The sequence below is a fragment of the Monocercomonoides exilis genome (assembly GCF_001643675.1).
Source record: "Monocercomonoides exilis strain PA203 chromosome Unknown scaffold13-1861174, whole genome shotgun sequence".
Taxonomy (NCBI): Eukaryota; Preaxostyla; order Oxymonadida; family Polymastigidae; genus Monocercomonoides; species Monocercomonoides exilis.
In genome coordinates, this window is record NW_027150558.1 from 321,377 (window position 1) to 337,342 (window position 15,966).

Below are 15,966 nucleotides of genomic sequence, written 5' to 3' on the forward strand. Positions count from 1 at the left end.
GTTTTTATTTCCTCATTTTCATTCTATCTGTTTTAATATTCGTTATGAATTTATGGATGTTCTCTAAGTTTTTATTATTTTCTTTTGTTGCAAACTAAATAAAATTGATTTGCTTTAATTCGAGAATTTTTCATTTAAAAATTATCAGTTAGGAAAAGTTTTCAAAAATACACTCGTAACAATCGGAAGATATTGAAAAAGGAGTTGACATATAGCAATCACTAATATAATTTTAGAAAATTGTGGAATGAAACATTTTTTCCCAGAAATAAACTGCATTTGTCACAAACTCACAAAAACAAATTTGATAAAAATTAATATTCAAATAGTTTGAATCATTCAAGTTTCTTTCAACTCGACATGTGCCTTTTTTTTCTCCCTTCCATTTTATATAAATACATTTTTGAAAGATATCCTGCTTCTAATATTTTAATTGCACGAAAAATGAAGATTTACGTGGCTGATTTATCTTCCTGATCCGAATGTGGATGTTGTGTTTGTGTCTCCTGTGGAGCTGCCGGCAGACGTGGTAGTGTATCTGAAAAAGCTTCTTGTGGCCGGGGAAGCTCGGCAGTTGTTTCTTCGCTCAGCACCTTCGTCTTCTTCGTCTTCCTCGTCTTCTTCAACTGGAGAAGCACGCCGATCAACTTCACCATTCCGGAGGCGGAGAAGTGAAGAGAAGAAATCTTCAGAGAATGATAAGCCATCATCAGCCCCTGCAATTAACCCTTCGGATGCCTTGGCAGAGGCGGAGTCAAACACGTCAGCAGGAGCGATGGATGACATTGAGAGGCGGCTGCGGATTGTGGTGCCAGAGGCGGCTGGGGTGAATGGGCGGCACATGCCTCTGTCGCTGCAGCTGCTGTTGTCGCCGCGGGCGCTGCAGACGCTGCGGGGATATGTTGTGGCTCGACGGGCGGTGCTGTATGGGGGTGTTGTGTGTGCATACGATGTAGCGCTTTCGGCGATGCTTTCGTTTCCGCTGGTTGGGCCGCTTCCGTTGCTTGCGGTGTCGGTACGCACGAAGTCGTGGAGCAAGCGGATCTTTGCAGCGGCAGACGTGAATGCGATCTGTTTTTAGCATTGCTGCTGGTGTCGCGATCGCCGCAGTAGATGTGTGTGGTGGTGAAGCTGGACGACGAAGTGATGGGGCGAGGGGTTGCAGTATGAAAAGTGGGGAAGATTGTGGAGAAGGGGATGGAGGTTTTGAGGCTGAGTATAGTGGATAAAGTTCAATCAGAGAAGCGGTTGCGCTGGCGATGCTTGAAGGACGAGAAGAGGTAGAGGAATGTGAAGGGAATGAGGAGAAAGGCGGATATCCGATATTACAAATAGAGTTTGTTGAAAGAATCAAAGAGAAACAGAGGAAGCTGGAAGAAGCGATGGCGCCGCTGGTTGTGGATGCGCTTGGGCTGAGTCGGCTGAGGTTTGTGAAGGAGACCAAAGCAGAGGTAGACAAGCAGCATTCAGTGAAATCTGAAGTGTGCAGTATTTCGTCAGCAGATGGCATCCAACAGGAGATATTAAGAGCAGAAGAAGAAGCAGCAGATGGGTCTTTGGGAATAATTTCAGATGGAAGTGAATGAAGTGTGAGGAGCAGGTGGAAATATCAGTTGATCATTTGATAATAATTAAGGAAAAAGATAAATCCCATGAAGTTTGTGGGGGAAAGCCGTTTGATTTGTGAGGAGTGATAAGTAGAAGAGGAGGAAGAGGAGGAAAATGGAGGAAAATTTGAGTGAAGATAGAAGAGCGGAGTGTCGTGGTTGTTCTATTAGGTTAAGGGATAACGAGAAGTGCATTGAACTTAAAAGGCAATCAGTAAATGATGTGTGTGCGCATTGCAGACGAGCGGACTCTGGATGTGCTGGGAGAGCTGTACATTCCGCTGACCATAAGTTGTTAGAAGGTGTCAATGAAATGGCGAAGATACAGCTGAGGAACAAAGTCGAAGAGGAATCTGACTTTGGAGCTGTGCGAGATTTTCATGCAACATAGGACAGAGAGAGAAGCAGTGGTGAAGCAGGTTAATGCGGAAGATTTGGCGGTTATGTTTTTCACACTTTTTGAGAGATTCGAGTACAAAGCAGAGGAATATGAGCTTGTGATTGATATCTTTATCAGTCAGAATGAGTTGATCCGCCTTGTGAATGTGCACATTGTGATAAAGCCGCAGCGACTTTGCTGAGGAGTGACAGCGCCTGTTGTGATGGAGTGCAGATGATTCGGAGAAGGTGAAGTTCACAACGGAGAAGGGAATTGAAGCTGCATGGCGGAGCAGAGAAGGAGCTTGAGCAGGTGAAGCGAAGGAGATTCTGAGCAATTGTTCGGAGACACTATCAGTGCATGCGTTTGAGTGTGTGTCTGATGGGGCGTCTAATGCGGATACGCAGCTGATATGGCTAGGTGAGTGAATTGAGGCGGAGGTGGAGATGGCGGAGAGTCAGGTTCATTCAACACATCAGACAAGAGGCTTTGTGAAGAAGAAGAGATTATTAAGAGAAGACAGTCGAATGCTGTTCAAACGATGAAAGAATTCAGCAGTGATGCTTTGTCCGCTATTTCTAACTGACCACGCATTCTCAGACGTTGTTTCAATGGATGCTCCCATGGCATTGAAGATGGCAGCAGAGGATCTTCATTTCAATTTTGTTTTTTCTTTTTCTTCCTCTTCTTCCTCTTCTTTCTCTTCTTCCTCTTCTTCCTCTTCTTCCTCTTCTTCCTCCTCCTCTTCTTCTTTTCCTTGCTGTTTAATTTTTTTTTCCCATCGTCATCTTCATCTCAAATTTCTCATCTGACACATTTTTCTTCTTCTCTCTCTTCATCAGCCTCAGCGCATGTATCTCTGGAAGCACTTTCTTTGAACAGTATGTCAAATGTTTGTGTTCTGACGAGTTGCTCATCGATGTGCTTGTATCATTGGCTTTACGGTGTTTGTGCATCTCCATCGACAGCTTCATATCCTGATGTGAAGAAGAAGAGCACTTGTGCGACGAATGGTACAAAGGCATCGGAGGTGGTACATCATCAAGGGGAGAGGAGGATTTGAACAGACGAGGAGGCGAATAGAAGAAGCGCTTCTGCGACGAGGTCTGTGAAGATGGAGAGTTTGTGCCCAGGAGAAGCAGTGGGGTATCAGCAGCGGAGAAGGAAAGAGGCGCAATAAGAGCAGATGAAAGAGATGAGGAGGAAGTGGTGGAGATGATAACAGACGAAGTGACTGCAGCTGGCAAGTTTGATGAGGGAGTTGGGGCCGCAACTGCAGTAGATTGTTGGAGGCTTCCTGGATGAGCCAAATGAGAAGGGCGCGAGAGAGAGCTCGCCTGTGTGAGTGATTGCTGCGATGTGGCTGAGGATGTGCGTGTGAGGAGAGAGTCCGTGTTCTGAGAGGAAGACAGTGATTGAGATTGAGACTGAGACTGAGATGAAGTCTGAGGTTGTCGGGTGAGTGCAGCGCAAGAAGGGGTGGATGTGGACATCTGCTGGATGGGCTGAGAGAAGGAAAGAAGAGCAGAAAAAGAGGAGGAAGCTAGAGATGTTGGAGAATTCAGAGAGGCCAAGGAAGAAGAAGGGGAGGATGAGGAAGAAGACGCTAAATATCCAAGTAGCTTTTGAGCAGATTGAGTTGTAAGCGTCAGAAGTGTTGATCCTTTCGTCTTGTTTGTCGATATCACACTGAATGCAAAGTTCGCAGACTGCAACTGGATATCTTCTCCTCCTTTTCGTGTTGGAGTGATAGAAGATTCATTCACTGTTTGTATTGTTATGCGTGTGGGAGCTGTGGACACAGGAATTAGTGTCTTGTCGGGCTGCCTGGGTGACTTCAGCTGAGTATTCGAAGCAGAAGATGTCTGAGAGGAAGAAAGCTTGCTGGGAAATAGCGTTGATTGGTCTGTTGAATTGGAGGATTTATGTCTGGAAGGATAAGTGAAAGATGCAGATGGAATGGATGAGGAGGAGAGAGAAAGAGGAGGAGAAGAGGAAGATGATGACAAGGAAGAAGACGAGGAAGAAGCAGACAAAGTGGCTGACAAACTGGGCGGATACGCCACAGACACAAAAGGAGGCGGAGAAAGAAGAGAATTGGCCATTGTATCATCTGCAGAATTCTGGGGAAGTGAAAGTGGAACCTGCGATTGAGCGAAAAAGTGGGGAGTTTGAAGGCGTGGAGATCCATCTGACTGTGAAAGCTGTTGCTGCTGTTGACTCTGGTTTCGTTGTTGGCTATTCGCTAAACTTCCATATGAGTTTTCTTTCTAATTCAATTGCTTCACTTGAACGCTATCTGAAAATGAATTGTAAGTTTTTGAAGAAATATGAGAATCTTTCATGGTTTGATTGCTTTTCCCATCTTCTGCTTGCGTGATATCAATTTCAGTGTTTGCTTCAAGCATTCCATTTCCATCTTCTTTCACTGAAGCATTAAAGGAAGGAGACAAGCCCAATGAATTGTTGTTTTGTGGAGTTATTCGCCACAAATGAGACTGTTGAAGCAGCTGTGACTGCTGTCTCTTTCGAAGATTGTTGGAATATACCTCAAATTGTTTTGATGGCTGATGAAGGGAACGGAGAAGAAGAAATAGAAGAAGAAGAAGTTGTCGATGCTGATGATGATGATGAGTCTTCAGAAGGCAAAGAAAGAGGTGTCAATTGTGGATACATTTCAGGCTGTGAAAATTGATAACGATTGCTTCCTTTGCTTTGTGGAGTGCTATTCAATGGATTACTCTGCTTTCTTGTTGGCAAAAAAAGAGACGAAGCAGAAGCTGAAGAAGAGGAAGAAGTTGAAGAGGAGGAGGAAGAGGAAGAATTAGAATTATTCGAAGCATTACCAACAGAGTTTGCATTCTGAACTGTTGAGAGCATTTTTCCCGTCTGCACAACCAGCCTCTCGTCATCGAATGTCTGCTATGTCTGTGTCTGAACAGGCCTTTTCTCAGATGTGCTGAATGAAGCAGAGGCAGAAGAGAAGTGGTTGACAGATGCAGACGACGAAAGCACACTCGAATTCCAGCGGGTCGGAACAGAAGACGGCTGCAAAGGAACTCGGGGCAGAGGAGAAGGGTTGATTGGGGATATGCGTTGCATCAGCTTCAATGGAGAACAAGAAAGAGTTTGAGTCTTGTTTAGCACTTCAGCATGTGCAGATGCAGAGGGGGTGGAGAAGTTGGATGTTGAAGAGGAAGAGGAAGAGGAGGATGATGACAAAGATTGAGAAGATGATTGAGATGCTGCTGATGAATGAACAGGGCTGATTGATCGCAGAAAAAGTAAACTGGCCAATGAATGGAACCTCTTTTGCTGCATCCTCTGTGAATTGCCCATTTCGCTGCTTCTCCTCTCCTTTTCATTCATCTCGTCTCCTCTTCTGCCTTCAGTTGGGTCTGGCAGCAGACCTGCGCCTTTCAACTGTTGTTGATGCTGTTGTTGTGTATGAGTCTGCCAGTTGTCGCTGCAAATGCTGTTTGGTGTGCCATCAGATGGAAGAGGTGGTGTAGGGACAGTCGCATAAGGCACCACACCCGATGCCACCATCGTCACAGGAGTGGGAGGAGACAAAGAAGAAGAAGAAGAAGATGACGATGATGACTGTGGTGGTGGCGATAAAGAAGAAAGCGAAATGCTATATTGGAATTCTTGAACTTTCAAGCAGGGAGAATGCTGAGGAAAAGAAGGAGGGATGGCTGCGATTCGTTGAGGAGATATCTCTGGATGAGATGAGTGTGAAGCAGGCGCTGATGGAACAGAAGGAAGTCGAACCGAAGAAGTGAACAAAGAAGAAGAAGAAGAAGAAGAAGAAGAAGAAGAAGAAGAAGAAGAAGAGGATGAGGAGGATGAGGAGGAGAAGAAGGAGAAGGAAAGAGAAGAAACAATGGCTGGAGTTGAATGGTTTGGGGAAACGAGTTAAGATAAAGCATATGATTGTGCAGGAGTTTTTGAATGTTGTGAGCGAAGAGAGGAAGGTGATTGAGGAAGAATGGAAGGCGATGAAGAATGTGGAGTGGGAGAAGATGCATGCGGTGCGAATGTTTGCGCGTGATGTGGTTTTGATGAACACGACAGCTTCGCAGAGGTCGGCAGAGGTGCTGATGCAAGCGACAGGATCGAGCGCGCTACAAAGTGGCAGCGCAAAAAGGACATAAAGCAATTCACTGAAGTATGATGGAACTCTTCCGTTGTTTTGCACGAAAAGCTTCTTGCTGAGAAAAGTGTTTGTGCTATATCCAGTGCGCTTGATGATTCGGCAGTCGAATATGTGTTGCAGAAGAGAGTGAAGGCTCACGGTGGAGTGAAAGCAGAATGGAGGGTGCTGGAGGCAGATTGGAGAGACAGGAAGAATATGTCGCAGGATGCGGAGAAAGAAGTGCTGCTTGAGTTTCTGGGGAAGAAGAATCTGCAAAGAGCAGAAGTGGATTTGTTGATGATTATATGGTTGTTAAAGGAGAAGAGTGTATCTGAAATCGTGGTTTGGATCCTGTTGGATGCATGTAGGATGGTGTTGTAGCGTAAATGCATGAGATAACAATGGTGAAAGGGGTGAAAGTGTGTTGAAGTTTGGCCTTCTAATCAATGTGCATATTTTTGTGTTTGGAATAGAAGAAGAAGAGATGATGAAGAAGAGAGAATGAAAATGAAGCGAAGAAAAAGGGATGATTGAAGAGAGAAGATAAGTTTTGATAATTCTGTTTCAACACTTGTTGTTATCATCGCTGAATTTGATGTTGAACTTGCATCAGAGACTGTCAAACCACTTTGATCATAACTTCCTCAGATTTCATGTTTCTGGTTGGTAAATACAATTTCGTTGCTCATCTCAATCATTCCATTCACAACAACTTTCTTTGTTTCTGTTTGACGAGTGAGTGAGTGCTTCATTGTCAGACAAGGGAATTGGACAATTCCACAATGGGAATGGTCAGATGCCTCGATGTTATTCACATAAACTTCTTCTGGGGTGAGATGGAGATAGATGCAGAGAGGAATGATAACACTGTTGTTTCCATTGTCATATCCTCCAACTTTGTCAACAGAGTTCAAGGTGGCTGTCACGCATGTGACGTTTTCTGATTTTGCTGTTTCTTCCAGATTGGGTGAAATGACAAAGATATCATTCCCCCATTTGGCTGTGTTTGTGCCAAAGGAAGAGGAGATCAGGATATTTGGACATTCACCAGATAATCGAAGAAGAATTCCACCACCAAATCCGTTCGACGATGAACAATAGCACCCATCAAAAGATCAGCCTTTCACCTTCGCTTCATTCACTTTTTCTGGGTATAACTTCATCGATCCTCCATTCACTGAACTTGTGTTTCAATATCCTGATATTGCCCTCGAATTCAGGTCTTAGTCTATTCTACTATTGAAAAAACAAATGTTGACTGTCAACTGCGCACTATTCTATTAAAACAAAAGCATTATTGAATTAGAAATAAAATATAAAATATATTTGTAAAAATTAAATGGAAACCACTAAATTTATTTGGTTTTCAGATGCATCGAATATGTGTGTTTCATCTTTGCAATTGTGTTAAGATCAGGCTCATAATGCAAGCGAAAAATACTATTCAAATGAAAATTTGAAATAACATTGAAAATAGAGTTTTTCATAAAAAAAATCGAAACACACCTTGTTTATTTCAAAAATCCACAATTGCATAACTATCCATGCTAATAAAACCTTTTCACATTGCAATACTGAAATTTTAATTTTGATCAAAAAATATGATACAAAATTTTTTGATTCGGAATATTTCTTTTCATTTGGAGGTTTGCAATGAACTTGCTAGCATTGTTGCAAAACAATCATTTTTTCATGAGAATTATGGAAACGGAGTGTTTTTGAATTAACCTTCATGGGATTAATTTTTGATCTGCAGCGACTTTTCAAAAATAACGACCCATATTTAAAAATTTTATCAAAATATTATGGACCACACTATATGTGTGATTATTTTAGAAATCATAAAAATTTTCGGGGTGTTGATTTTTCAAAGATTGAATATTTTTCGATAGAAATTTTTAATAAAAAAGAGAAAAAGCATGGATATTTTTTTTAATAAAACAAAAATTTTTTTCCGAATCAAAAAATAAAATGTTTTCAACAAGAATTTTCTTTTTTCAATTTTTTTATTGATATTCAAGATATATTTTTGCACCGAAATTTTTGTATGAAAATAAATGATTTCAAAAATAATCTCACATATATCATGATTTGGGAAAGTGAAAAATAAAAATTGTATTGACTATGTCGTGTGCGCTTCAAATTTTTAATTTTTTCATTGTTGGTTGAAAGAATGCTTTTTTAAGAATATTGGGTCAGACAATTAATGAGTTTTTGATCAAAAGAGTGTGGTCCAAAGTTGATTGAGTGGTGGCGATGGAGAAGATGCTGGAAAAGGTTGACGAAAAAGATGACATGTTGAGAAAGAGATCTCCTTCTCCATCCATCTCATCCACATCCACAACTGATTCAGATTCAACATTTGTTCCAGGTGAGGATCTGTGCCCAACCACTTCATCCATGTCCAATCTGGTGGACGCAATCGCATGTTCTTCTCCTCATGAGAAGCTGATTGTGGATTTGAGAGATTCGCTGTTCATGTTGCTTCATGGGAGGAATAAGACAAAAGAGATGGCAATTGGCTCATTGAAAGAAAGGGAGATGACAGCTGCTCAGATCCTGTTCTGGGTGGCCAATCTTGCACTCCACTCCTTTGATGAGATGGAAAATCCACTCCAATCGCTTGCCAATCTGAGCCCTCACATTGTGTTGTTCTCCGAGCACATGGTGATCTGCATTGTGATGCACTCAGACCTTTTATCAGATGACTCTGATTCATCATCAATCTCATCGACAGTTGTGACATCTGCCAGCGATGATGATGATGAAAGTGACTCCCTTCCCTCATCGGCATTTGAGGATGAAGATAGCTTCAAAAAAGAGTGTTTGAGGTGGAAGGCTCCAGAGCTGCTGATCAACAAGAACATGGGGGCAACAAAGAAGTCGGTGGTGTTCTCGATCGGGATGATGCTGTGGGAGTGCCTGACACTCCAGATCCCGTTCGGGGAGTACGAGGCAGAGGTGGCTGGAGATTCGAGAGGGAAATATCCAAAGAAGATAGTATATTATGAGCCGTTTCTTGAGATGATTGCGAGATAACAGATGGAACTGATATTTCAAATTTACATTCAATATCAAAAGAGTTATGTCATTATCAACTGTTATCAAGAAGATTTATGGTATTTTCTTTTTTTAAATTTATTTTTATTGTTATTTATTATTAATTTGTTTCAATAACAGCCTGCCTTTTGTTTTAACATGACATGTCCTGGTGAATTTTCTTTTTTTGTGAGAATAATCGAATAAGAGACATATTTTCCTATCTTTCTTTCGAACTTATAAATGTTTTTATTATTTTTTACTCATGCTTTCAGATATAAATCTTTGTTCAATTGGACTCACACATTGAAAACAATAATTGCACAAATATTTATCCATCAATGAACAATTGAAGCATATTGCGAAGATAAATACACGAAAACAGCCAAACTTGATGAACAAAAGTGTTCTTTGTTAAAAAGAAACATTGATTTGATTTGATGATATGAAAAAATACAATATCTCAGAAAATATATGATGAATTGTAGTTATTGACAGTCATGAACATCGCTCTTCATTCTGAAGAATGAAAAACGTTGGAACACAATATAAAAGTTCAACAAACGTTGTTAAATGGATCAATGTGTGTAACAAGCATCTGAAAACAGAGTGGAAAAATAAATTAATTAGAACAAACATATTTGCACACTGAAATATTGTTTTTGATTGGAAGTTTGAAAGAATATTTAACATTCCTCGTATTTGAAACTCACAATTCCACATATTCACAATATGAATCTTCAATTAATGACAAATATTGAAAGTTTGTTTCAAAAACAGTTCAGAAAAACTGTAATCGTAAACTTTGTTCAACAAACCTCATTGTTTGTCAAGAAATTTCATTTGAATTCAAATATATTCAGAATTCATCACTGAAAAGAAAAAAGATAGCTACAGCAGTTGAATGTTTTATTGTCAAAAATATTGACATCAACAATAAAAGCAATGCGTTGAGCGTTTCTGGTTCAATTAAGTACCTTCTGTCTTCAATGATTCTTCTCAAACGAGAGAAAATTCTCTCGCAAGATGCTTCGCTACAGGGAAACATCGTCAACGAATAGCAAATATCTGCAAAAATTGTTTGAATAATTCCTTGTTTGCTGATTTCAGAATAGAAAACTTGAGAATTATGATGTTCCACGTTTTGAGTGTGATCCAGTAACATTGATGAAAATAAAGCTCTAATGCTCTCAATATGACTAGAAGCTTTCAAACAAGAAATTTTGGACAAATAATCATTGAATGCTGACTTCAATCGGAGTAACCAGTCCATGCAAATAGATTGTTGGATTTTTGAAAGTGCTTTCTTTATGTGTTCTGCTGACATTGTTTTATCAATGACTGGAAATTCATTTGCTCCAAGTTCTTCAACGTCTTTGTCATCTGCTGTAGTGCTTTCAACATTATCTGAGCATTTGTCTTCCTTTTTTCAGTTGATTTTGATTGCATGTCATGATCTTCAAGTTGTGAATGTTTTTTTCTTGTATCCAAAAATGATGACTCTTGCTCACTTTCTACATTAAAAGGAGAAAGAACCTCGAATTCTTCATCAGCTGCATAATTTTCTGATTGAATAATGCCTGCTTCATCGAAATCAATTTCCTCAAAAATATCATCTTCATTAGAAATAACTTCTTTTTCGATATGTGTGTTTTCTATCAAAAGAGCGAATAAATGGAGCAAACTGTTATTTAGTGAGTTGGTTGGTGAAGTCGATGATATAGAGTGCAAATCTTTTGGAAGCGGCTAAAGTTGAACTTGTGTTTCGGTAATTGCTTCTGCTATTCTATCTTTTTCTGGGCTTAGAAATTGGAGAGCAGAATAAAAAGTCTCAACCGATAACGGAGAAGAGAATATTGGGTGAGGAAAATTTGTTGGAAAATTAGTTTTTTCATTCTTCGAAAAAAATGAAAGCGCATATTGTTTGTCTGAAAAAAATCCATTTTCGCTGTTCTTATCTTCCATTTCATAAGAAAGTGTTCGTAATTTTTTCTGTTGATTCTTTGTGAACACAGTATTTGGAACATCTTTAGAAGGACAAAGAAAGACCGAGTCACTTGGCATTATATCTTTTATAGATTGAATAAATAATTCGCAACACATCCTTTAAATTTGAGTTTGATCTAAATCCTTTGAAAACACTGATGAACATTTGTATAACCTGTATTTTTCTTTCAATGTCATAAGTTCTGTCGAATAATATTTTGAGAACAAACCGTTTCTGTTGTCAAGGATGTCGATTGGAGTCAAAAAAAATGAGCCAAAGCGATTTGATCTCCTCGTTCTTTCTCTAAAAATGAATTGAACAGTTGGATTACAATAAAGCAAACTCCATATTGCCAATTTGTGGAAGAAAATTCCTCAAGATCTTGCAACCACATGTATTGCGCAATTGATTTAAGGATAATTGGAAACACATCTCCAAGCTTTGTGTCGTCTTTTTCAAAGAACAATTGCAGTTGTTTCAGAGGTATTAGTAATTATTCACATCGGATCAAATCATCTATTTTGACTTTGCAGAAATAGTATGTAAATGAGATATTGTGAAGATTTTTTGTTATAAAACAACATATTTCGAAATGACAAAGCCACCTCGTTTCTATGAAAGAGGGGCATTTCGGCAAAAACGGGTTCTTTGTTGATGATTTTATTGTTAACTTTGAAAATGATGTAATATCTTCCTTTAACAGAACGAAAAATGAATAATTCTTAAAAAGGCGTATGACAATTAGATTGATTAAGTGGTTACAACAGTAAACAAATATCGGTGAAATTTTCTTCGGTGTTTCTTCGTCTGAGCACAACTTCGAATGATCTGCAAAGCTTTGAATTGCGAGTTTTTGTGGAAGCAAGCCGTCCGTACAAAAACAGCGCACTTCTCCTTTCAAATTCGAAACTTCTCCAATAATATCACTAGCCAGATTGAAATAATCAGTGGTTGTGAAACATGCCTTTTCAATTTTCCAGAAAAATGGAGATGCCTTTGTCTGCAACGGAACAATTGTGATGACAGTGTATTTTTTTCCAGCAACTATCCCTCCGTCCATCATTCCTCCAACCATTGAATTGAATATCTTTGCGTTTCGGTCAGATATTCTTTTCTTTCCTTTTTCATGAATAAGTGCTGTGAGCTTTCGATATGTTAGTGTTGGAAATATGGTTGAATGTGAAAGAGATGGATTGTGCAGAGAAGCGATAATTAAAGAAGATAAAAATTTATTGAATTTATTGGAGAAAGCAGAAAGAAAAGCAATGTTGCAATGACCAATGAAATGCAATAAATGTTCAATTAATGAATCTAATTGAAAATGAGTTGGAACAATTTTCTTTGAAGGAACTTCAGAAATTCTTGTCGAAGATGGATGAAACTTGAAATATAGCAAAATAGAAGTTGCAGTCGTCAATGCGCATCGATGATTTGGAACTTTGTCAGATCCTTTTCTTCAGGAGATGGTACAATAAATACTGTGTTTGCTGTTAGGACACAAGAAATAAATATGTCCATCTTTTTTAATGATCCATCCATCTTGACAGGAGTATATGCCAACCAAAGCTTTCCTTCGAAAGTTTCAAAGTGAATTTTACCAATTTCTTCTCCAGTATTGTTTGGGTGCTTGTAGACTTGTTTTAAAGCAGAAAAATGCAAATTAATCTGAGTGATAATTAATATGAAACATACAATTACCGCCATTGAAATATATGTTTTTTCTAATTCCACGAAAGTGCATTCATTGTTCTTTAATTCCTCAACTTTTCTTTCAAACGCTTCAAGCTGCAAAGATGAATCATATTTTAAAAATAAATAATTATTCATTCTGCGATAAAATGAGATTGCCAAACAATATTTTTTGCTGACATGCATTTTTGTAATTCAATCGGCAATTCTTTGAGAAAGTCATTTTTAGTCATTTCACTCTTTTTTCTAATGATCTCGGCAAACCGACTGATATCAACGAATTGACTGATCTTGACATGATCAAGTCGAAAATATCTGTCGATCCGTCAATAAAAAAATATAATTTTGCGCATTTTCAAGTTTTATTATTCACGAAAGTCATTCATAAAATAAATTAGTAATAAATAAACTATCGAAATAGAATTTTATCCAATTAAAAATAAATTCCAAAAGAAGGTTTCTTAAAAGGGTTATGAATCCCATTGTCGGTCGAATTGTCGAATCAATTTTACAAAGTCTGTATGTCGCAAAGGCTTAACATATTGGTGAATTTTGGGGAGGTGGAATGAAAAATTGATGAAAATACACGATTTTCATTTTCATCAGAAAAATCAACAAAATAAACCTTTTAAAAATAAGTTTTTGACAGTTGGGTGATTATTTTTGAAATCATAACTTTTTTCGGGACGTGCATTATTATGAAATATTTATGAATTTGAAAATAAAAATTTGTTGAAATGTTTTGTTCATTTTATTTTATCTTTTGACATAGCTTGATGTGAAAGAAAGACAGAAATGATATTAGTTGGAGTTATTTCTTTTCTGTGTTCATCGACAAAAATGGAAAAGAAAAAATTTAAACAAAAATATTAATCCGAATTATTTCTTCGAAGAAATATGATTTCAAAAATAATCACCCAGTTAATACAGTCAAAACCGGATATTGTCACATCGAATAGAATCACATTCCTAAAAAAAATCACATTTTTCGATGCACCGACATTTTTTGCTAATTTTTCATTCATTTCCCATCACATTCAATCATATGGCTTAATATATATAATCACATTTTGTTTAACAAAGGGTTCATTTTTCAATGAAAAATCGATTTTTTGATCAAGTATTATGATTTTTTATTTTTTCAGAATTATGTTCAAATAAGTCCAAATAATGTGCACATATGTTAATAATTGTTTTCGCAAGTGATAAATGTGTTTTTGTGAAAAATTTCCATAAATAAATATAACTGATCCAAAGTTAATTAGCTTCTCCTATTTTAAAGCATTCTTTCGTTTGAGTTTTGATCAAAATTTTAATCTCAATGGGATAATGAAAAAAATTTATTTCATTTTGAATATCAACACAAGATGAATGTATTTTCCAATTTAATTAATTTTATAAAAATCCCATTGAGATAAAAGTTTTGATCAAAACTCGAACGTAAAAATGATTTCAAAAAGGATCAGCCAATCAATCAATTATTTATTTTTTTATTTTTTTCTGTGTTTAGCTGCTTCGCATTAAATCACAATCTGATATGGTCAAAAAATGTTATGCAAAACCTGATGTGATAATATCCGATTTAGACTGTCATTGGAAAAAGTTGAAACTCAAGTTACAATGAATTAATCTGAACAATTGGGGGAAAATATGAACTTTCAAGCTTTTTATGCACAAAGCATGAAATAATTGTTTCACTTATAGCATTTTTAAACTTACCCAGATTTCAAAAACAATTTGATTTTCATATCTGTTAGCAAACATCATTGATATAATAACATTTTGTTTTGTGTCATCAAATGTATTTTAAAAAACAAACCAATTGTTTTCAAATTTTTTATTAAAAAAGTTCATCTCAGACGTAAAATTTATCAATGAAAATGCCTGAAGTTAAATATTTTGTCCCAATTGATTGTCAGATTTATCATTTTCAATTGATGGTTTTGTAAGTTGTTCTTTTAATTTTAGGATTGCTTTTTTAAATACGGGAAGTTTCAAATTTGAGATGTGAAAAAGACGAAGAATTTCAAAAAAAAGACAATTATGTTCGTCCTTTCAATCTCATGAAAAGAAGCTCAACAAAATAGGTTTGTATTTCTTCATCGGTGGAAATTGCAAAATTCCATGCACAATCTACGGAAACAACACGTGATTGGTTTCAAAAGCTATCTTCTCCAAGAACATATTATTGAATTGATGTGACAGATTAAAAAAACCTTCGATGAGACATTAATTTGTGTCGATCTTTGAACAGAAAAGCTAATTGTTAACTTTGAAAACAAAACGCCACTGTCTCTATCAACATATCCAAAAGCCAAAAATGAAAACATCAATTTTTCCATTTGTGCTGACGGATCACATCTTCCATATATGTATGAATATACCCACTCAAAAAACACCACAAGAATTAACTTTTCAATCAGCTTTTTTGTTTCTATTTACATGCTCCTCATTTGGTTGAACAACTTCGAAAAAAATTAAAAAAATCATCATTAAGTTATAGATTCCCTTTATTTCATATTAACTGAAATTGAAGGAATGAAAATAAGCACTGATTTTTTTTGACATTCATCATTCTTATTTCGATTCAGAGGTTATTTCGTTTGTGAATCAAAACAGAATTATTATCGAAACATTTCCATAGAAGATGGCACACCTTTTGAAACTGTGCAACACTATCATATTTATTTGAAAACAAACAAATTATGCAAAAATAATTTGTTCGATCTGATTAAATTGTTCTTTTTCTTTTCGAAAAGTTTTGGCAGATAAATTGACAGAAGCTTTGTCAATTGCAACTTCTCTATCTGAAAAGAAATCCAGAATTTTGAACACTTGAGTTCATCCCATTACTGCTGCTTCTGTGTTATCAAAAACATGCGCTCCATCTTTGTCATTTGAAACATTTTCAAATTCATATTTGTCCAAAGCTTATCTGGAGGATTGCATATTTGGAGATTTCTTGCTAACAGCGAAACGTCAATTGACAGAAAAAAGTCCTCCATAACCAACGATTCTTATTACGAAAACAGAAATATTGGATGATAAAGCGATCTCAGACAAAGAAAAATGAACAAAAGAAGAAGCACAAAACGAACACAAAGGATGGGAAATGGTGATGAAAAAT

The 15,966-nt window shown here is 37.2% G+C and overlaps 6 protein-coding genes across 6 annotated transcripts; 3 read left to right on the forward strand and 3 right to left on the reverse strand.

Moving 5' to 3' along the window:
- Positions 1 to 56: 56 nt before the first annotated feature.
- On the forward strand, positions 57 to 1,081 carry MONOS_3885 (uncharacterized protein; the record flags this gene model as incomplete). The annotated part of the gene is made up of 2 exons (XM_067873912.1): positions 57 to 67; positions 451 to 1,081. 2 exons carry the CDS (start codon positions 57 to 59, stop codon positions 1,079 to 1,081), a joined length of 642 nt encoding a protein of 213 aa, XP_067730659.1.
- Positions 1,082 to 1,259: 178 nt separating this feature from the next.
- Positions 1,260 to 1,586, forward strand: MONOS_3884 (uncharacterized protein; the record flags this gene model as incomplete). Its single annotated transcript, XM_067873911.1, has 1 exon — positions 1,260 to 1,586. One exon carries the CDS (start codon positions 1,260 to 1,262, stop codon positions 1,584 to 1,586), a length of 327 nt encoding a protein of 108 aa, XP_067730660.1.
- A 1,164-nt stretch (positions 1,587 to 2,750) lies between these two features.
- On the reverse strand, positions 2,751 to 4,091 carry MONOS_17340 (uncharacterized protein; the record flags this gene model as incomplete). The annotated part of the gene is made up of 1 exon (XM_067870252.1): positions 2,751 to 4,091. One exon carries the CDS (start codon positions 4,089 to 4,091, stop codon positions 2,751 to 2,753), a length of 1,341 nt encoding a protein of 446 aa, XP_067730661.1.
- Positions 4,092 to 4,536: 445 nt separating this feature from the next.
- On the reverse strand, positions 4,537 to 4,866 carry MONOS_3883 (uncharacterized protein; the record flags this gene model as incomplete). The annotated part of the gene is made up of 1 exon (XM_067873910.1): positions 4,537 to 4,866. The coding sequence occupies one exon, from the start codon at positions 4,864 to 4,866 to the stop codon at positions 4,537 to 4,539; it is 330 nt and encodes a 109-aa protein (XP_067730662.1).
- Positions 4,867 to 4,908: 42 nt separating this feature from the next.
- Positions 4,909 to 6,141, reverse strand: MONOS_3882 (uncharacterized protein; the record flags this gene model as incomplete). Its single annotated transcript, XM_067873909.1, has 2 exons — positions 4,909 to 5,876; positions 6,057 to 6,141. 2 exons carry the CDS (start codon positions 6,139 to 6,141, stop codon positions 4,909 to 4,911), a joined length of 1,053 nt encoding a protein of 350 aa, XP_067730663.1.
- A 2,239-nt stretch (positions 6,142 to 8,380) lies between these two features.
- MONOS_3881 (uncharacterized protein) lies at positions 8,381 to 9,163 on the forward strand (the record flags this gene model as incomplete). Its single annotated transcript, XM_067873908.1, has 1 exon — positions 8,381 to 9,163. One exon carries the CDS (start codon positions 8,381 to 8,383, stop codon positions 9,161 to 9,163), a length of 783 nt encoding a protein of 260 aa, XP_067730664.1.
- Positions 9,164 to 15,966: the final 6,803 nt, after the last annotated feature.